This window comes from Stenella coeruleoalba (assembly GCF_951394435.1).
Source record: "Stenella coeruleoalba genome assembly, chromosome: 1".
NCBI lineage: Eukaryota > Metazoa > Chordata > Mammalia > Artiodactyla > Delphinidae > Stenella > Stenella coeruleoalba.
In genome coordinates, this window is record NC_137169.1 from 4,275,831 (window position 1) to 4,296,864 (window position 21,034).

Consider the following 21,034-nt stretch of genomic DNA (forward strand, 5'->3'; position numbering starts at 1 on the left):
ACGCCCAAGAGGAATGAAGACACTTGTTTTCAGTTGAACACAAAAGTTCAAAGCAATGTTACTCACAATATTATCCACAATAGCCAAAAGGTAGAAACACCCCAAAATCCATCCGCTGATGAGTGGATACACAAAACGTGGTGGATTCCAAACAATGGAACAGCATTCGGCCACAGAAAGGACTGAAGTGCTGATACCCGACAACATGGATGAACTTGGAAAATATTACGCTAGTGAAAGAAGCCGGGCACAAAAGGCCACACAGTGTATAATCTCATTTACGTGAAATGCCAGAACAGGCAAACCCGTAGAGACGGAAAGTAGATTGGTGGTTGCCGAGGAAGATACGAGGAGGAGGAATGTGGAGTCACTGCTAATGAGCATGTGTTTCTCTCTGGGGTGATGAAAACATTCTGGAATTAGAGACAATCGTTGCACAATCCTATGAATCTACCAGAAACGACCGGATAAGACAGTTTTAAATAAAGATGGAACACGGTGGTGTGTGAACTACATCTCAAAGCTGTCATTAAAAGGAAGATCTCTCAGGGGAGTGACACTTCTGCAACCAGAAGCTTTGGGCGGGGAGGGAGGCCAGCCCTTGTGGGATGTGGGGAGGACGTGGGGTCTCGCCACCTCCCGTGACCCAGGTGCCCTCCCCTGCTCGACAGAGCCCAGACCTGGCAGGCCCAGCGGGGCAGGCAGAAGGTGGGCAGGGCTGGCGGGCACTGGTGTGTTGGGATCCGAGGAGATGACCTCGCCTGGCTTCTTGCCCTCAGGCCCCTCAGGGAGCAAATCCGGGGTGCTGTACTTCCCATTGACGTGCTCAAACTCCTGAACCTGGGGCAGGTGGGAGGGAAGCAGGGAGGGAGATGGTCGCAGCTCAGAACCCAGGGCCTCAGGGTGGCCCGTGGGACTGGGGGCGTGCCAGGCTTGGGGTGAGGCAGAGGTGCCGCCTCCACCCGAGGCTGGCCAAGCCACATGTCCTTCTGACTGCAAAACCCCCTGCCAGCCCCTACCCCCAGCCCGTCCCCACCTGCCAACCCGGCCTCCAGTCCCCACCCAGAGAGGCATCGTGGGTCCATGTCTCTAGTCTGACTCAGACCCTGGACAGCCAGGCACTTGCCCTCTGCCCGCTGACCCCCCAGGGGCACACCTGGGCCGTGGTCGGCCACCAGGAAAAGCCCAGCAAAGGCTACTCACCCACCTTCTTCCTAACTAGTGACATGACCCCGATGCGCGTGAGCACGTGCTGCCTGGAGAGGCCCTCGCGGGGCACGCCGTCTGCGAAGGTCTCCGCGCCGTCAGCCCCCGGCTCACACAGGTGCCGCATGAAGAGGGACACATAGGCTCTGGGGTGGGGGGGACTGGGGCTCAGGGAGTGGGGGGCCGGCAGGACCCTCTGAGAGGGCTGGCAGGACCCCCGGGGGACATCCTGGCTGGAATCATCACCCGTCGCCTGCCTCCCAACCAGGCCTGGCTGGGTCAGGCCCCAGGGAAGGACAGAAGAGGGCCCCCGGGCAGGGGACCCTCCTGGGACAGCCCTCGCCCCGGACAACCCAGATCCTTCGCGCTGCCGTTAACACCAGCTGCTCTGGCAGAGGGGACTGGTCAGCGTTCTCTGCAAATAAGCCCTGCCCAGGCCTGGACCCCAGGCACGCCAACATCAGATAGCAGTGAGCTCTCCGGATACCCTTAACCTGGCGGAAACGCCACCCATCGTGCTGGCTCACCTAGCCGGAGCCTGCCACTCCAGGGCGGGCAGCCGCACCCTGGGCCACCACCTCAGCCCCTTTACCTAAACTCCTTCTCACTCTTCCCGCGAAGGTCCCGCACCAGCCAGTGGGAGTTGAAGGCGTCCTGGGGGGGCATGCCCCAGCGCATGATGGCGTTCAAAAAGGCCTTCCGCTGTCGGGCGTTGAAGCCCAGCACCTGGGCCGGTGGAGATCAGGGTGAGGGAGCGGGGAATTCAGAGACGAGGGAGAAAAGCACAGGGAAGGGAGAAGCACGGAGGAGCAGGGGCCTCCGGCGGGGGCAGGACCCAGAGGGGCACGGCCCAGGCCCACCTCTACTTGGCACTGACCCAGCGGGACCCCCCAGCCCTCCCGCCCCTCCTCCGCGCCCCGGGAGTGGCAGCAGCGGGGAGCTCTTTGCTCTGAAAGGGGATGAGAGGAATCCAGGGAAGGGGAGCTGGGCGAGTGAGGGGTGCACGCAGGCCCCACCTCAATGTTGCCGCCAACCCGGGCGAGAAGCGGGGGCAGGGGCTTGTCCCTGTCGCTCTTCAGCTGCCTCCTGGATTGTCGCCGTCCACCTGGGGGAGCAGCCCGCCATGAGCCCTCAGCCGGGCCCGGGGTCCTGACCCAGCCCACCCAGCAGCTCGCCCCAGGACAGCAGGCCCCCGAGGACCCACTCCGGAGGACGGACGCTTGTCCTGATGCCCCTGGGGCGCCCCACGCTGACCACCAGCTCCCCGACATGCCGCCCGGGCCCCAGCCCAACGCTGAGACTCACTCTGCCCTTCCGGCCTTTCTTCAAAGTCCTCGTCCTCATCCTCGGATCCAATGGAGTATTCGGACTGGTTGTCTGAGAGCTCGTCCTGCCACTCTGGGGGGGGGTCAGGCAGAGGGGTGCAGGGTGAGCCGTGCCAGCAGAAGCCCACCCGAGCCCCCCACACCCAGGGCCACACCAAACCCCTACACCGCAGCCCGAGAACAGTGACAACGAAAACAGCCCTCGCGTACTTCCTGTGAGCTCCCGCAGCATCCCTGCAACCCTGCACTACATCCTAAGGCCTCAAACCACCGTCGTCCCTATTTTACAGACGGAGGAACTGAGACTTGCCTAAAGTCACACCACTAGCCGTGAGGTCACTGAACCACCACCCATCTTGTTCCCCCAAACACCCCACACCCCACACCTGCCCCGGAGCCCCCTTTCTCCGAGAAGCTCTCCCCACCGCCTCCACACGGCCCCTACCCCCCACCGCCAGGGCTTCCCGCCACAGGGATGCCCTCCCCTCCAGCACGACCCCGCCCACCGGGCACGCACCCTGGTCCTCCTGGGAGGCGTCGTTGTAGTTGACCTGCTTGCGGACGCGCTTGCCTTTGCCCAGGTTGCGGGCCAGGTCCTCCTGCTGCTGCTCGTAGTGGTGCCGGAGCAGCTTCTCCCAGTAGTCGGGGTCCACGTTCTCCTCCTGCTTGATGATCTCCCGCTCCACCTCCTCCTGGGGACGCAGGTGCCGTGGGCTCCGTGAGGGCGGGGCCAGCGCGCATCTCCGCCCCTAGGAGGCCTCGCTGCCTCTACCACATCTCACCCTCTAGGGGCTCAAGGAGGAACTGGAAAGCCTGCCTACTCCAGGAAGCCTTCCCTGATCACCCCCAGCCCCATGTGTTCTTCCTCTTCCTGCTCCTGCCGCGGTAATTCATTCATTCATTCACTTCCCAAGTACTCCCTGGCCTTGTGCCAGGCACTGGGGTATAGAACAGAATAAGCCCCACCCTTGTCCTCAGGAGGCCCCAGTTTCAAAAGGAAAACTGGCACGTGGAAGAATAATTAGCACCCAGGGTCCGCGTGGAGGGTGGAGGGCCCACTCAGGAGAGACCAGGGAGCCGGCCTTCAGGATAATCGGTTTCCGAGCGTAGATGGAGAAGCTGCGGTAGGGGCGCGGCGCGGCCGCAAATGGGTGGAGCCGCTGAAAGGAGGGGCGTGATCTCTGGGGGCAGGGCCGAGGAGGGGCGGGGTCGAGGGCGGGGCTTACCACGCCGTCCTCCTCGCGCACCACGTACTGCGCCACCTTGAAGGAGCTCAGGTATTCATTCATGTTCTGCAGCTCCGTGTCGTCCGTGGCGTCCTGGTTGCGGTCCAGTAGCTTGGAGATGGCCGCATCATCATAGTGGATCACACTGCTGTCCTCCACGTCCTTGCTGTCACCTGGGGGCAGACAGGGTGCAGAGTTGGGGGACCCCCACCAGGACAGATTCCAGACAGCGGCCCTTCCCAGTCCCCTCCAGGGGTTGCAACAGAGGAGCACGGTGATCAGACAATGTAACAGCCAACTGCCCGCCCGGCTACAGTCCACAGGCGGGGGAACCTGACAAAATGGGTTTGGGGGGCCCCCTTCCTCTCCAGGAGCAGCCATCCGGGGTACAGGTGGTCTGGGGGCTGGGCTGGGTTGGCCCCTACCTGGCGGGGTGCTGCCGTGCTTTTTCTTCGCGCTGGCGGCCAGGGCTCCCCCTTTGGAGGACGGGACATCAGGGATGGGCGTGACGGGCCTCTGGCCCTGAGACATCATGCCTGGAGGACAGAGGTGGGGGACCGCAGAGCTGGGGGGCAGCACCCAGAGATGCCACCCTGGCCCTGCCCATCCTGGCCAGGAGGGGGGAGGAGAGGAGGGAAAGGCTGCACACTGGAGATGCCCTGGGAAGGGAGTGTCTCAAGCAGGACCAACCCCCCGTGCCCCGGCACCCAGGATACCCACCCTCCACGTCGTCCTTGAAGAGCTCCTCTGTGCCGAACTTGAGGATGTCGTCCAGCTCCTGCTTGGTCATGGAGCCGGACTTGGAGCCCAGGCCGGGCCGCACCACCAGGTGGGTTAGCATCATCTTGCGCTTGGCCACCTGCGTGATACGCTCCTCCACCGAGGCCCGCGTCACGAAGCGGTAGATCATCACCTTCTTGTTCTGCCCGATGCGGTGGGCGCGGCTGAAGGCCTGGGGGCGACCTGCAGCTTAGCACCCATAGCTCAACCGAGGGCTGGGGGCTCAGGGTCAGGTACCGGAGGGTGGGGGGAGGCATGCACATGGGCTCACGAACGCGCTCCACATGGAACCAGCTGCCTGCCTGCCCGTGGAGATGTGTGTGCACCAGGGCAGCTGTGCTCGCATCCTGTGTGGCCTCCTGTGGGCCTGGGTGCCTGTGCAGATGGAACTCGGTGTGACTGCAGGCGTGCAAGCGGCAGTGTGGCCAGTGTGCTTATGTAATGACGCCACACGGGGCTCTGATGGCGCTCATGCCGAGATGGGGGCTGCACCTCCCCGGGAGTGACCACTAGTGGGACTGTAAGCCCACCACAGCCACCCTGTGAGGACAGGTTGTGATGTGAGGACATGCCTGGGGATTTGCACACGAGGTGTCCGCGGGACGTGATCCGGGGTGATTAGATCTGTGTGGGTGACGGTGCACGGGTACACACACGTGTGCGTGAGACATGAGTTTGTGTGTGCGCCCCAAGAGGGTAAAGTGTGTGCGTGCCCGGCCCTGCCCCGAGAGGGGTGGCCATGGACAGCAGAGTGTCTCTCTATTCCCACAACCCCTGCCCCCCAACCCTCCCATCCTTCCTCACCAGCTCCATTTCCCCCGCCTCCATCTCTTCCCCTCCTCACCTCCACAGGCCTTGTCCCCTCAACTCTATTTTCCTGTTCCTCCCAAACTGGCCCCCTCTGGGTCCCAGGACCCCCTCATCCTGCCTCACTCCACGGCCTGGACCCTAAGACTGATGGGACAGACCAGGGGTCATGGTCACACAGATCGCTGTGTGTTCTTGGACACATCCCCTGCCCTCCCTGGGCTGTTTCCTCTTTTGTACAATGCAGGAGCTGGAGGGGCTCACCTCCCAGGTCCCTCTTGGGGCTGGGACTCCACGAGGCGGGTCCAGGGAGAGGTAAAGCCCTGAGACAGTCTGTGGGGGGAGGGAGGGAAAGCCCACAGAGCCAGGGTCAGCGAGGGGCCCTCTGAGAGGGCTCTGGTGTCAGGGCCACACACCTGGATGTCATTGTGCGGGTTCCAGTCTGAGTCGTAGATGATGACCGTGTCCGCCGTGGCCAGGTTGATGCCCAGGCCACCTGCCCGGGTCGAGAGGAGGAAGCAGAACTGCTGGGCCCCAGGGGCTGAGGAAGAGAGGTGGGCGCCCAGCAGGGTGAGTGAGGGGCACAGCCAGAGGGGTAGGGGTCGGAACAGGCGGATGGCCGACGGGAGATCGGGGCGGGGGGGCTGGAACTGTGACCCCATCACAGGCAACAATGGCCTGAGCTATGCTCAGGGAAGCCAGAGGAGGCCTGGGGCCCCAGGCAGGTAGACAGAGCAGCCCACCTGAGCCCCATGGATCCCCCAGCTCTGAGCCCTGAGCCAACAGGATGGAGCCAGAATGAGAAGGAACCGATTATCAAAGCCCGGGCGGCAAAGAAGAAACTGCAAACAGCCAGCAAATACGGGCAGAGCCGCTGAGGGTCAGGCCCCAGGGAGCCCTGGAGAACTCGGTCCTTCCCGCCCTCACGGCTCCCCTGCCCAAGATGCTGTCAGAGCAGCCATGGAACACTCAGGGTCCCAGCTCCAGGGCCCAGGCCGACGCTCTGGTCAGTGCCCACTATGGCAGGACGGCTGGTTCTCAGGCCCATCGGAGCCCTTCACTGAGTGACCTGGGACTGACCACGGCACCCACTCGAGCTGCAAACAGGTCCCCGATCCTCCTGATGCCTCCCGCTTAGACGTGTGCTGGGGCCGCGTCGAGATGCTGAAACTACTCGATGTACCTCTGACGCGAGTGGGCAACAGGAATCGCTGCTTTGGGTTTTGGAGCTGTGGGACCCCAGCCCTGTTCTGAGGGTGGGAGGCGGGAAGCCGCCACAAGCCCCAGGGAAAGAGAGCTCATCAGCACTTGCTGCAAACCTGCCACTACAGAGGCGCTGGACCACTTCCCCCTCCAGAGGTTTCCTCCACTCCAGAGCCAGCTCCTGGCCTGCCCCCCTCACCTCTCCTTCCCAGGCAAGCAAGAGAGCAGGCTGGAAGTTCGGGCCTGTGTGGCCCTGCCCTTCCCTCTGTCCTTCCTCTAAGGGAGCGCTGCTCTGCTCTGGCCCTCCCCGCAGCCCGTGTTCTGGGGACAGGCCCCATCCGTCCCTGCCTATAACCGGAGGTTTAGCTGGCGTCCGTACCAGAAGCCCACAGGTGCTGGCCAGACCCTCAGCACCGGCTTCATTTAGAAGCAGAGGGATTTTCCTCCCCTTCTGCTTTCCTCCTTGTCTGTTTCTCAGCTCTGAGCAAGTGTTATCTACTGGCTTCTTGCACCCCAGCAGGCCCCTGGCAAGTTCCACGGAATGAATCCCTTTTACCAGCTATTAGGACCTAAGGACTGGTCTGCTTTCTTCGGCCATTTGAGGAGCAGCTACCCTGACCATGAGTTGAGTGGTCTGGCTAAGAGCCTAGCGTAGGAGGAGAGGCAGACGGGGCCCCCCAGTGAAGGCCCGGGGTGGGGTGGGGCGGGGGTACCGTTGAATCTGTCAATCGCCTCTTGCCGGAGGCCCCCGGTGATGCCACCATCAATCCGCTCATATTTGTAGCCCTCATACTCCAGGAAGTCCTCCAGGAGGTCCAGCATCTTGGTCATCTGCAGGGGACATGGTATGCCTGAGGCACTGCCGCAGAGCAGGGACCCCATGACAGGTGGGGGACGACAGAGCAGCCTGCTGAGTGGGGAGACAGGTGGGACCCAGGCAGACCTGATGCAGGGCCATTCTCTGAAGAAGAATGCAGCCTCCAACCTCAACCGCCGGAGCCACTCCATCCCCCCACACCAGCCCCACAGCCATCTGCCTAAGACACAGCTCTAAGCACGTGCCTCCCTGCTCTCTCCCCCCAGGATAAAGCCCCAAATCTGGGCTTCATTTCCCAATGCTTCCTTCAGACTCTCCAACCATCCCAAATTACCTAAACTCTCTTCCCACCCCCTTACCGCCTAGGAAACTCAAACAGCACCTCCTCTGTGATGTCTTCCCTGATTTCACCCTTTCCTATGAGAAGAGAAAAGCAGTCCCTTCTGAGCTCCCATATTCCTGCCATAATCAATCTTGAGAGAGAGTTTGGCTGGATATAAAATTATCAGTCACCATTTTCCCGCAGTGTATTGAAGGTTTTGCAGTTGTCTTCTGCCACCTATTGTTGCTGATGTGAAATCTGAGGACAGTCTGATTGTCATCCCTTTGTAGATACTAGGTCTGAAGTGTGGCATTTTCCCTATGATGTGCCTAGGGCTTCCTTTCTTTATACAGTAAGTCCCCTACATACGAACCTTCAAGTTGTGAACCTTCAAAGATGCAAACGTGCATTCGCGTGTCCAATCACATAAGTTAGTGCGTGTCTGGCGTACACTGTCATACGTGTGTATCCTCTACAGGCGGTTGTGCTTCTGTGTACTTTACTGTACAGTACTGTATAGAGTACAGTAGTACAGTATCTTTATTTCAAGCCCAGGATGTCTGGAAGCAAGCGTAAAAGCGGCGGTGATGGGGCTTCCCTGGTGGCGCAGTGGTTGACAGTCCGCCTGCCGATGCAGGGGACACGGGTTCGTGCCCCGGTCCAGGAAGATCCCACATGCCGCGGAGCGGCTGGGCCTGTGAGCCATGGCCGCTGAGCCTGCGCGTCCGGAGCCTGTGCTCCGCAACGGGAGAGGCCACAGCAGTGAGAGGCCCGCGTACCGCAAAAAAAAAAAAAAAAAAAAAGCGGCGGTGATGTAGCTGGTACTATTGTACTTTTCAAGGTGCTATACTATAAGATTAAAAATGTTTTCTTTATTTTTTGTTTGTTTGTTTTTTATGTGTTATTTGTGTGAAAAGTCTTAAAAACCTGTTACAGTACAGTACTATATAGCCAATTGTGTTAGTTGGGTACCTAAGCTAACTTTGTTGGACTTACGAACAAATTGGACTTAACGAACGCGCGCTCTCCGAATGCAACTCGTTCACATGTAAGGGACTTACTGTATTTATCTTGCTTGGTACTCAGACCTGAGACCTCACATCTTTCTCCACGTCTGTCTGCAAACTCCCATTAAGTCTGACTTCTCTGCCATTTTCTCTATTTCTTCTTCTGCAGCTCCTCAGAGCCTCTCAAGGCATCCTCCGTGTAATTTCTCAGTCTTATCTTTGTCTCTCTCTGCTGCATTCTGGGGAAATTCCTCAACGCCAGGTTCCCATTCATCCCTATTCTCTTCAACAGTGTTGAGAGTTTATCCAGTCTGTTGAAATGTTTTGTTCTCCATCTCATGCAGATCCTTTTCCTATCCAGTTAGTTTTATTTTATCTTTTGCTGCCTGTGTTTAATCGATTTCTTCGTGATTTATGAGTGTTACTTTGGTATTTTTGAGGTTCCTAAACGTGTTTATTGGAACTTTTTCAGGCTGTTCTATTATTCCTCCCACTTGGGTTCTGCTTACTGTTTCGTGGGACGTCTCATTCAATGTCTCATTGAACGTTTTCATGAGTTTTGTGATTGGGGTTTTCAGGCTTACTTTGGCTGGCAGGGCTCCATCTCTGTCACTTTCTCTCTGTGCCCACTTCTAGAAGTTGTGCAGTTCCCTCTACTTGGTCCCTTGGGGCCTCAGCCCAGAATCATGTCTTACGTTGGCAGGGGGCTGGGGGATTCTGGATCCAGTTTCCAGGTCAGCCCACAGTCACAGGCTTGGTCAGCTTTCCCCAGATTCCTCGGCCTGCTGCAGGCCCAGGGTGGGATCAGGGGCTTGCAGGCAGGAGCAGCTGTTACACGTGGACTGTTGCAGACTAGGAGCCACATCCTAGTCTCTGGCTCAGTCACACCACCATGGAACATTTTTCACACCAGGCCCCTAGGGCCATCCCTGACCCCCATCACAGAGATGACCTTGGGGCTGGATAACTGTCTCTAACCTCCATCTCCCACACTAGACCATGAGGGTCTTGAGGACAAGAGCTGGACCCCCATGCCTAGCGCAGAGCCGCACGTAAGACAGATGCAAAAGGATGAAGGAAGTGCACAGACAAACAAACCTCTGGGGCTGGACAGCTTTGCCTCTGACCGCCCAAAAAGTGATGCCGCAGGATCAAGCTAGAAAGAGGGACACACACCCCCGCCAAGCTGCCCCCACCACAGGGCCCCACCTTCATGAGAAGCTGGGCTGCACGGGTGAGAGGAGAGGGCTGTCATCCCAGCCTAGACAAACGCTCCAGGAGGAGCAGGCCAGAGGAGCAGCTGATGGGGTGGACGTTGGTCCTCCCCACCAACATGCTCTGAGCACCTTGAACTTGGCGCCCAACCAGCTCTCCTTGGCTGCATCACACCAGGGCCCAGAGGAGCAACTTTTGACACAGAACCCACATGGGGATGGCATCAGGACCTGAGGGCTGCTGGCAGGTTGTGCCCTCAGCTAGTGGGGGCAGGACGCCCTCTGCAGGTGTGGGGTTGGGCTAGGGAAGGCAGGGAGGCCAGCAGCCACCTGGGGGCAGCTCACCTGGGAGAAGATAAGTACACGGTGCCCTTCGTCCCGAAGTTTCTTGAGCATCTTCTGCAGCAACATGAGCTTCCCTGAAGACTTGACCAGAGAGCTGCCATCATAGGAGCCATTGGGCAGGACAGGGGCCTCCTGTGGACACAGCAGAAGGTGGGGCATTGGGGGCTCCCGTCTCCTCTCTGACTCTGCACCAGAGGCCCCAGAGAGTGGACAAGGGCCCAACAGTGGGTGCAGCACCGAGCCCAAGCCCGGGTCAGGCCAGGTTCTGCAGGGCGCATGGGCAGGTCACACGGCTGCTCCCAGCGTCGCGTTCCCCAGGCAGGGCTCAGACTCACCGGCCCTGCCCTCCATCTCCCCCTGCTGGCGCTCCACCAAGACCACAGGCATCAGTGGACGAAGGATGACACAGAGCCTTGAGCCAAGCCAGCCTTCCCAGCAGGAATGTGCAGGGCACGTCCAGGCAAGGCCAACCCGGCCCCCCAGCTGGGCAGAACCTTAGCCCAAAGGCCTCTGCTGGGCCACCATGGTGAGATCAGCCTGGGGTTGGCTGAGTCTAGGTCACCCACAGCACGGCCTCCACGCCGAACTCTGCATTGGTCTTCTTGTTTGGGGGCAGGGATGGGGGAGGGGGAAGGTGTAAACCATGGAGCGTTTAAATTAGAACCAGAATAGCCGTGACCGCAGTGAGCACCGCTGTGCCGAGCTCTCGCCGAGGGCACTGACGTGGACGTTCTGGTCTGGCCCTCACCCTTTCAGGGGGTGCTGTTATTGTCCCCACTTCGTAGAGGATAAACCCGGGGCCCCAAGAGGACCACTGACTGTCCTGAGACCACAGGACTGGAGCCGGGGGTCTGGCTGGGGGTCCAGTCTCTCACCCAGGGCAGCACATCAGATCACCTGGGGGCCCCACCCAGGCCTCCCCGACTGCCAGGTCAGCCCTCGGAGTCCTGGCCTGCGGTCCCCTGACGCCGAGGCTGGCGGGGATTCTGTGGTGCCCCGATGCCCCCCATTACTTTATGGTCACGAGCAGGGGCCCAGGGAAGGAGAGGGCCTGGCTGAGCAGTGGGCAGAGGCAGGTTTCCAGACACTTCTGGCACAGTGGGGACCCATATCGCCTCCAAATCCTCATTCCCAGCAGCCAGGGGCACCACGGCGGCCACAGCTGCTTGCCACGAGGGCCACAGAAAACCCACCACGACACAGCCACATGCACCTACCACGGCCTCAGGCCCTTCCATGGCAGCCTCAGGCACTCACCATGGTGGTCAAGGGCACCTACCACGGTGGCCACAGTGGCAGCCACGGGGACCTACCACAGCGGCCACTGGGAAGAGGTAAGGGTGGTTGCAACACTTCTTCAGGTCCATCATGATGTTGAGCAGTGACACCTGGTTCCCACCCCCCTTGGAGTTCAGCGCCTCGAAGTTCCGCGTGAGGATGAACTTGTAGTACTTCCTGCCAGAGGAAGGAGGAAAGGCAAGCTGGATACACCTGGCCACACCAGCCTCCGAGAGGGCACTCTGCTCTGCAGGGAGCCTGGGGGCTGCTGCCCTAGTACCAGTTACAGAAAGACCACGGGGAGCCCCGAGAGGTGAAGCCACAGGCCTGGCGCTGCCCAGCAATTTGCTGGGGGACAGTGCAAGGACCCAGGCAGCCCCAACCCTGGTCACTGAAATCTAAGAGGCCCCAAGAAGGAAGTATGTGCAAAAGGTTGAGTTGAGGCCTGGGCGGGGCCGAAAGGCCCTCCCACCCACCCGGGGCAGCAGCCCAGGAAGGCCAGGTCAGGCCCTTCTGATCTAGAAGACAAGCCCAGGGGACACGGGGCAGGCTGCTCACTTCTGCATCTGGCTCAGTTCCACGCGGACGATCAGCTCGGTCTTGGCCGGCATGTTCTTGAATACATCAGCCTTGAGCCGCCTTAGCATGTGCGGCCCCAGCAGGTCATGCAGCTTCTTGATCTGGTCTTCCTTGGAGATGTCGGCAAACTCCTCCAGGAAGCCCTCCAGGTTGCTGCAAAAAAAAGCTGGGATGAGAGCCTGGAGCAGGCCAAAGCCCTCTGCAAAGGGAACCAGGATTGGGGTGGGGGAGCGGGCCAGCCAGCCCGCCCCCGGCCACCTGCCAGAGGGTCACAGGGCAGGCTGGCTGGTGGGCCACGGAGCCCTGGCCCTGCCCTAGGTGTCCTTCCAGTCTCTGTCTAAGCCTGTGTCACCCCCACCCATCGCAGCTGTCTCAGCCACACAGGATGCCTTCCTGTCCTCAGAGCTGTCGTGGACATGCAGTCTCTAGGACTCTTAGCCATATCGCAGATAAGGAAACTGAGGCTGATGGGTGCCCAAGGTTATACAGTCCAGCCTGCCCTCGTATCTACATCTCCTGATTCCAGAATCAGCATTCTCCACCCTGAGTCCCCTGAGTAGGAAACTGAGGGGTCAGATGAAGACAGGAAGGCCGGAGCTCTGTCTTCACCCCCATCTCCACCACCACCACCCCAGCCTTCTGCCTCCCATCGCTGCCCCCCATGTGGTCACTTCAATCTTTGTGGAGGGACAGGAATGGGCCAGGGGTGTGGGGAAGGGACAGGACCCCAGGAGGACCCCCAGGGTCTTCAGGGGCAGAGCTGAGGAAAAATGGCAGGATTGGCAGCAGCAGATGTTTCCCAGGGGCTCGGCACGGCCCAGCACACTGCTAACACTCCCACGTTACCGATGAGGAAACCGAGGTCCAGCGAGCAGCCCCAGAGCCGGGACGGGCACTGACCCCTCTTCGCTGGCTGCCCCCTACCCCAGCTCCCCAGCCGGCCCCCCCGACTCACTTGAACCTCTCTGGAGTCAGGAAATTGAGCAGGTGGAAGAGCTCCTCCAGGTTGTTCTGAAGGGGGGTCCCCGTCAGCAGCAGCTTGTAATCGATCTTGTAGCTATTCAAGACCCTAAAGAACTTGGGGAGGGGGGACAGGGGGCCTGTCAGGGGGCACCAGGCGGCCGGCCCATCCAGGGAGCACCGGGGCCAGCGGTCAGCACTTCCTACCTTGGACTGGTTGTTCTTGAGCCGGTGGGCCTCATCCACCACGAGGCAGGCCCACTCGATGGAGCCCAGGATGGCCTGGTCGATGGTGATGAGCTCGTAGGAGGTGAGCAGGACATGGAATTTGATCTGCACTTCTTTCTGGAGGGAGAGGGAGGCGTTTGGGAGGAGAGCTGGGAGAGCAGCAGATCAGGGTCTCCAGAGACGAAGGGGCGAGGAGGAGTGTGGACAGGACCCCCAGAGAGCCCAGGGAGCCCTGGGACTGAGAGGAAGACACAGGCCACTGAGCAAAGGGGTCAGCTGAGGCCCAGGAAGGACTGAGAGACGCAGAGGGGAGCCTGTAGGCGGCACCTGGGTGTGCACCAGCCCTGCTCTTTTGGGCTAGACCTTGGTCAAGGTAATTAACCTCCCCAAGCCTCAGTCGCCTCACCTGTAAAAAGGGAGCAATACTGTCTACAGGAGGAATGCCACAAGAATTAAAAGGGCAAGTCTGTTCCTCAAAAAATTACACATATTACGGAGAACAGTACGGAGATTGCTTAAAAAAACTATAAAAATAGGGCTTCCCTGGTGGCGCAGGGGTTGGGAGTCCGCCTGCCGATGCAGGGGACGCAGGTTCATGCCCCGGTCCGGGAGGATCCCACGTGCCGTGGGGCGGCTGGGCCCGTGAGCCATGGCCACTGAGCCTGCACGTCCGGAGCCTGTGCTCCGCAACGGGAGAGGCCACAACAGTGAGAGGCCTGCGTACCGCAAAAAAAAAAAAAAAAACAGAAAACTATAAAAATAGAGCTACCATATGATCCAGCAATCCCACTCCTGGGCATATATCCAAAGAAAAGCATAATTCAAAAAGACACATGCACCCCAGTGTTCACTGCAGCACTATTTACAAGAGCCAAGACATGGAAACAATGTAAGTTTCCATCAACAGAGGAATGGATAAAGAAGATGTGGTACATACACACAATGGAATATTACTCAGCCATAAAAAATGAAACAATGCCATTCACAGCAACATGGATGGACCTAGAAATTGTCATACTGAGTGAAGTAAGTCAGACAAAGACAAATATCATATGATATCGCTTATATGTGGAATCTAAAAAAATGGTACAAATGAACCTTTTTTACAAGAGAGAAACAGAGTCACAGATGTAGAAAACAGACTTATGGTTATGGGGAAAAACAGGGGGAGGGATAAATTGGGAGACTGGGATTGACATATACACACTACTATATATGAAACAGATAACTAATAAGGACCTACTGCACAGCACAGGGAACTCTACTCAATACTCTGTAATGACCTATATGGGAAAAGAATCTAAAAAAGAGTGGATATATGTATGTGGATAACCGAGTCACTTTGCTGTACACCTGAAACGAAGACAACATTGTAAATCAACTATACACCAATAAAATTTTTTAAAAATAATATAAAAACAAACAAAATTACACATAGAATTGCCATGCGATCCAGCATTTCCAATTCTGGTTATAGACTCAGAAGAAGTGAAAGCAGGGACTTGAATGAATATTTCTGCACACCTATGTTCATAGCATTATTCACAAGAACCAAAAGGTAGAAACACTCAAGTATCCACAGGCAGATGAATGGATAAACAGAAGGTGGTCTATCACACGATGGAATGTCATCCAGTCTTAAAAAGGAAAGAAATCCTGACACATGCTACAACGTGCTGAGTGAAATGAGCCAGACACAGAAGGACGAATACTGTATGATTCCACTTACATGAAGTACCAAGAATAATCAAATTCAGAGACCCAAAGCAGGCGGCTGCCAGGGGCTGGTGGAAGCTAGTGTTTAATGGGGACAGAGTTTCAGTTTTACAAGATGAGCAGCTCTGGAGAGGGGGGTGATGGCTGCACAGCAGTATAAATGTCCTTGATGTCCACGAACCGTACTTGTAAAAATGGTTAAGATGATACACTCTAAGTTATGTGTATTTTCCTACAGTTTTAAAAAATAAAGTAAATTGAAAAGCTGAGGGCTTCCCTGGTGGCGCAGTGGTTGAGAATCTGCCTGCTAATGCAGGGAACACGGGTTCGAGCCCTGGTCTGGGAGGATCCCACATGCCGCGGAGCAACTAGGCCCATGAGCCACAACTACTGAGCCCGCGCGTCTGGAGCCTGTGCTCCGCAACAAGAGAGGCCGTGATGGTGAGAGGCCCGCGCACCGCGATGAAGAGAGGCCCCCGCTTGCCACAACTAGAGAAAGCCCTCGCACAGAAACAAAGACCCAACGCAGCAAAAATAAATAAATTAATAAACTCCTACCCCCAACATCTTCTTTAAAAAAAAAAAAAAAAAAAAAAAAGCTGAGTCAGCAAAGCACCCAGCCCATCGCAGGACCCCAGGGTGAGCTCAGAAGTTGTTTCTGTGACTGATAGGCCCACAGGCCCATCCCTCTGGAATCACTGAGTCATTCCCTCACTCAACAAATAGTTATTGAGAATTCCCTGGCGGTTCAGCAGTTAGGACTCAGCGCTTTCACTGCCACGGCCCGGGGTTCAATCTCTGGCCGGGGAACTACGATTCCCACAAGCCGCGCGGCACAGCCAAAAAAAAACAAACCCACACAAATAGTTACTGAGCATCTCCTGGGGCCACGACCATCCCCAGACGAGGGAGAAAGCCGAGGTGAGGAACCCTGGGGAGGCTGGAGGTGATCCGCCAGCCCCCAGCACTGCAGGTAGCGCGTGAGAGCGCCAAGACTGTCTGAGTGCCCCCGCGTGCCAGGCGCGGGAAGTACTGAGTGCCTTGTGTCCTCGATTCTCAGAGTGCAGCCTGAGAATCAAAAGCATGCACATCATCTGGGACTCTGTCAGGCCCCACCCCAGAGCTGCGGGATCAGAACCTGCCCTTCAACAAGGCCCCTGCTGACCCGGGGGCACAGGGAAGTCTGAGCGGCCCTGCCTAATGCTTATTCATTCGACCCTCCACAACTCTAGACTGGGTCTGTTATCTCCATTTTGCTGAGAAGATTCTGAAGCACAGAGAGGCTAAGTGACTTGCCAGAGGTCACACAGCTGGTGGACTGGGTTGAATCGTGTCCCCTCAAGATCCATGTCCACCCAAAACCTCAGAATATGACCTTTTTTGGAGCTCGGGTGTTTGCAGGTGTCATTAGTTAAAATGAGGTCATCCTGGATTAGGGTGGTGTCTTTATAAGAAGAGGAGACACAGACACACAGGGGAGACGGCCGCATGACAACAGAGGCAGAAACCCAAGTGATTCAGCTGCAAACCAAGGACTGCCAAGGAACGCCTGCCGCCACCAGATGCTGGAAGAGGCGCGGAAGGGTCCTCCCCCAGAGCTTCAGGGGGAGCAGGACCCCGCCGACAGCTGGATCTCGGACTCCTGGCCTCCAGAACGGCGAGAGGATACATTCTGTTGCTGTTTTCAGCCCCACCGCCACCCTGTTTATGGTTCTTTGCCCCAGGACATGGATACAGCAGGTAACTCTGCCTCAAGAGAAGCTCCGTGCCAGCTACTACCTACCTCCACCAGGGCCCAAGAGAAGAGACCCCAGACGGACCGCAGGGCCCCTGCGGCCCCCAGGGCAGACTGGGCACCTGTGCAGGGTCCCCGGGGTCAGGAGTGCTCACCTTCATCCGGAACACCTTCTTCCCACTCCGAATGGCATTGTCCTCAAACGAAAACTCGTTCTCCCGGATCACAGAGCGGCTCTCCTTGTCCCCCGTGTAGGTGACCACGTAGAAGTCGGGCGCCCACATCTCAAACTCACGTTCCCAGTTGATGATGGTGGACAGGGGCGCACTGACCAGGTAGGGCCCCTTGGAGTGGCCCTGGGGAGGGAGACGGACGCGCTGAGGCTGCCGGCCCACAGCCAGCACCGGCTACCCCTCCCCAGCCGCCCAGTCTGGGCCTCAAACCTCCTTGTACAGGGAGTAGAGGAAGACGATGGTCTGCACTGTCTTGCCCAGACCCATCTCATCGGCCAGGATGGTGTCGGTGCCCTGGGCCCAGGAAAAGCGCAGCCAGTTAAGGCCCTCCAGCTGGTACGGGTGCAGTGTGCCGCCCGTGGAGTCGATGTACCACGGCTGCTTGTCAAACTTGACCGTGGGCTGCAAGGAGGCAGAGGTTCAGACGTACGCTGGATCCTGGGCCACCAGGGCCCAGCCCCCAGGCCTTTGCACACGCAGTTCCTTATGACTGGGGTACTCTTCCCACTCCTCTCATCCCTGCTAACTTATTCATCCTTCAGGTCACAGCTGGAATGCTTCTTCCTCCAGGAAGTCCTCCCTGACTCCTGGCCCAGCTTAGGTGTTCCCACCACGTCCTCCCTTGTCGACCCTATACTTCTCCTATCAGGGCAATTTACCAAGTGTTGGATTCTCTGACTTTAAGCCCAGCTTGTGGTCACCATATTGGTGACCTGCTCCTCTGAGTCCCATACAGTGACCAGGACACAGTGAGCACTTAGGCAACATTTGTTGGATGCATGCCCAGGATGCCTGAGCCCGAACATCACCTCTTTTATCCTGCAGCTCGGGGCCACCTCCCCCATGAAGTCCTCCTGATGTATCAGACCCATTCACCTTTCCCTGGCATCCCACAGTCTCAAGCCGATCTCCCACTTCTGTGTGTACGCGCCACGGGCCCTTGGAAGATGAGCACTTCGTGAAACAGGGGGCAGGGCCTTGTTCCCCCAGGGCCAGCCCAGGGCTAGGTGCTAGCAGACACCCAGAGAAGTTTGCTAAATGATTAACAGTCAACCTTCCACTCCCCGATGGGCTCAAAGCTCCGGGGCAAGTTGTGGGTCTCCTGCCCCTGAACAGGTAAGAATGGTGTGTAATTAGCAAATCAGCAATTATGTTCCTGAAGTAGGAAACACACTTTTTGATTTAAGTGCTTGGAATTAGCTCAACTAAAGGAATGCAATTTCGTGAGCTGCGCTGAGTAGAGACTATCTGCTCCACAGTCTGTGCACTGGTGACCCATCCTTCAAATCGCTCTGTCCCCCAGGAGCTGCCGCTCTGCATGAGGCTGGGGGACCCAGACCCCAGGGTGTGAGCCCTCCCCTGCGGGGAAGGGCTGGGTCCTGTCACCCTTGTCCCTGACTGAGCCGTAGAGCCCCCTCCTGCACAGGTGCGGCTCCGTGTGCACAGACCCGCAGTACGAGTTCTCCGGAGACCTCCGGAGACCATACCCTCCGCCACGGCCAAGCCTCGGTGGAGGCCCCGGCAACCCCACCCCGGGGCCCCTCCCCGCTCACATCCACAATGGGCGTGTCCGGGGGCTTCTCCTGTTTGTCGTCCTTCAGCTTCTTGCCCTTCTTGACCAGCCTCTTGGGCAGCCTGGCGTCCTCCCCCAGCATCAATTCCCTGGGAAAGAGCACAGGATGATGAGAGCAGAGCTCAGGCTGGTGGGGGGTGGGAGGCCCCGCCCAGGGGCCCCACCGTGGCCCACCTGTGGCCCCAGTAGGCCTGCTTCAGGTTGTCGTAGTAGGGGATGTCAATGTCGTCAATCTCCCAGGTGCACTGGTCGTAGGGCAGGTCTTTCCACTTGATCAGGTAATGCACATCCCCCTTTTTGTCGAAGCTGCAACATGGTAAACAGATGGAGGAGGGCGGGTCACCCAGGCAAGAGTCCACGGAGGGCACCTCACAGGATGCAAAGCCTCTCACCCCCGCGGTCCCCTGGGAGCCCCAGCCAGGAGGGCGGCACCAGGCAGGGACTCCAGAGAGGTGAGACAGCTTGGCCAAGGCCACACAGCTAGTGAGAGGGAGGGAGGAGGGAACAGGTTGAGTGGCAGAGCAGAGGGACATCTGGGAGGCCACGCTAATGGGGGAGCACAGAACCAGCATCCACTCCATCCTCGGTGGCTGTGAATCCCATTCAGTCATGAGGATTCCCCCGGAATTCTCAATTACTGAGTCAGATGGTTCTCCCCTGACCACAGACCTTCGTTTTCTCGCTTAAAAACTCCCAAAGAGGGGGCTTCCTTGGTGGCGCAGTGTTTGAGAGTCCGCCTGCCAATGCAGGGGACTCGGGTTCGTGCCTCGGTCCGGGAAGATCCCACATGCCGCGGAGCAGCTGGGCCCGTGAGCCATGGCCGCTGAGCCTGCGCATCCGGAGGCTGTGTTCGCAACGGGAGAGGCCACAACGGTGAGAGGCCCACGTACGGCAAAAAAAAAAAAAAAAAAAAACTCCCAAAGAGGGACTTCCCTGGCGGTCCAGTGGTTAAGACTCCGAGCTTCCACTGCAGGGGGCACGGGTTTCATCCCTGGTCGGGGAACTAAGATCCCGCATGCCACACGGAGTGGCCAAAAAAAAAAAGAAAAAACCTCCCAAGGACTGGAGGGGTGCCCATCCCGGTCTGGGGCCAATCCCTGCAAAGTAGAGACGAATGTAATTCTTGCAGGTGGGATGCCCTCTCCCAAAGACCCCCGCGGACACGGACCTGATGCCCCAGCCAGCAGCCCAGAGGGGTTGCTGCAGAGAAGCACCTTGCACTGCAGCTTGAATGTGGCTCCTGGGAGGGGCCTGGGGCCTCCCACCCAACCTGAGTGCACTGGGCAACCGAGCCAGGGCAGCGCTGCAGGGCCAGGGGTGCCACGGCTAGCCTGGGGGCCATGGACAGAAAGACCGATCCCCAGTCACTGTGGAAACCGATGGATTTTTTTTTTTCAATAAATGATTGGTTATTACTCAGACTCCATTCAGGTAATACATTTGGAGGAAATTCACCTACCCCGCTTTGAAGGCAGGGAGAAAACTTGCCACTTTTGTTTTGAACATGCAATTTAACAAAGGTAAAAAAATTGTGGATCAGTTCAACGGGGGGGGGCGCTCAGGTCACATGAGGGCTGGGGATGGGAGGATGAGGCATTTCATAGTCGAGGGAGTACTTTTTCAAATTCCCCTGGCCCATCTTCCTGACGGCCACGCTAGCAGGCGCTGGCACACTCCTTGAACCCCCGCGGCAGCCCTGTGGGGTGGGTACTCTCATTATCCCATTTCACGTGAGAAACACAGAAGCACAGAGCCCGGAAAATGGGAGCCAGGGCTGAAATCCGACTGACAGGATCAGGTTCTTAAACTCTGCTCTACCCAACTCCTGCCTTCGGGACGCCTGTGGTCTGCTGGATCCCAAGTCCCCCCGAAGCAGAGCCTCCGTGGGCCCCACCCTGAGCCCACCTGTCAGCCACCGCCGGTTCTCAAGCGCCTGAGCTCAAGAATGAGCAAGAGGGGCTTCCCTGGTGGCGCAGTGGTTAAGAATCTGCCTGCCAACGCAGGGGACACAGGTTCGAGCCCTGGTCCGGGAAGATCCCACATGCCACGGAGCAACTAAGCCCGTGCGCCACAACTACTGAGCCTGTGAGTCACAACTACTGAAGCCCGCGCACCTAGAGCCCATGCTCTGCAACAAGAGAAGTGGCAGAGCAGAGGGAGATGGGAGGCCACGCACCACAACGAAGAGCAGTCCCTGCTCACGGCAACTAGAGAAAGCCCACACGCAACAACAAAGACCCCATGCAGCCAAAAATAAATAAAATTAATTAACTAATTAAAAAAAAAGAATGAGCAAAACCTCCCACCTCCCCACCAAACCAAAGCCACTCTTGCAGTCCGGGGCCCCCCTGCCTTGGTGTCTGCGTCTGGTCTCTGCAGCCTCTGACCACCGTCACCTGGGCAATTTCACACTGCTCAACAAAGAGCTGTTGCAGGGGCACTGGGGTTTGGAACAGTGGCTAAGAAAGCAAGTCCTGCCC

General features: G+C 58.0%; 1 protein-coding gene across 1 annotated transcript in view; it reads right to left on the minus strand.

The window, feature by feature from the left end:
* Positions 1–21,034, minus strand: part of CHD5 (chromodomain helicase DNA binding protein 5) — a 63,796-nt gene that overhangs the window by 14,004 nt on the left and 28,758 nt on the right. The window contains 20 exon segments of the mRNA XM_079946174.1: positions 681–840; positions 1,208–1,352; positions 1,799–1,932; positions 2,223–2,311; positions 2,512–2,604; positions 3,049–3,223; positions 3,758–3,930; positions 4,183–4,293; positions 4,478–4,709; positions 5,761–5,885; positions 7,261–7,378; positions 10,253–10,384; positions 11,566–11,707; positions 12,089–12,262; positions 13,065–13,186; positions 13,277–13,414; positions 16,904–17,104; positions 17,192–17,383; positions 18,535–18,643; positions 18,729–18,860. Of these exon segments, the coding sequence (XP_079802300.1) occupies positions 681–840; positions 1,208–1,352; positions 1,799–1,932; positions 2,223–2,311; positions 2,512–2,604; positions 3,049–3,223; positions 3,758–3,930; positions 4,183–4,293; positions 4,478–4,709; positions 5,761–5,885; positions 7,261–7,378; positions 10,253–10,384; positions 11,566–11,707; positions 12,089–12,262; positions 13,065–13,186; positions 13,277–13,414; positions 16,904–17,104; positions 17,192–17,383; positions 18,535–18,643; positions 18,729–18,860 (2,897 nt within the window).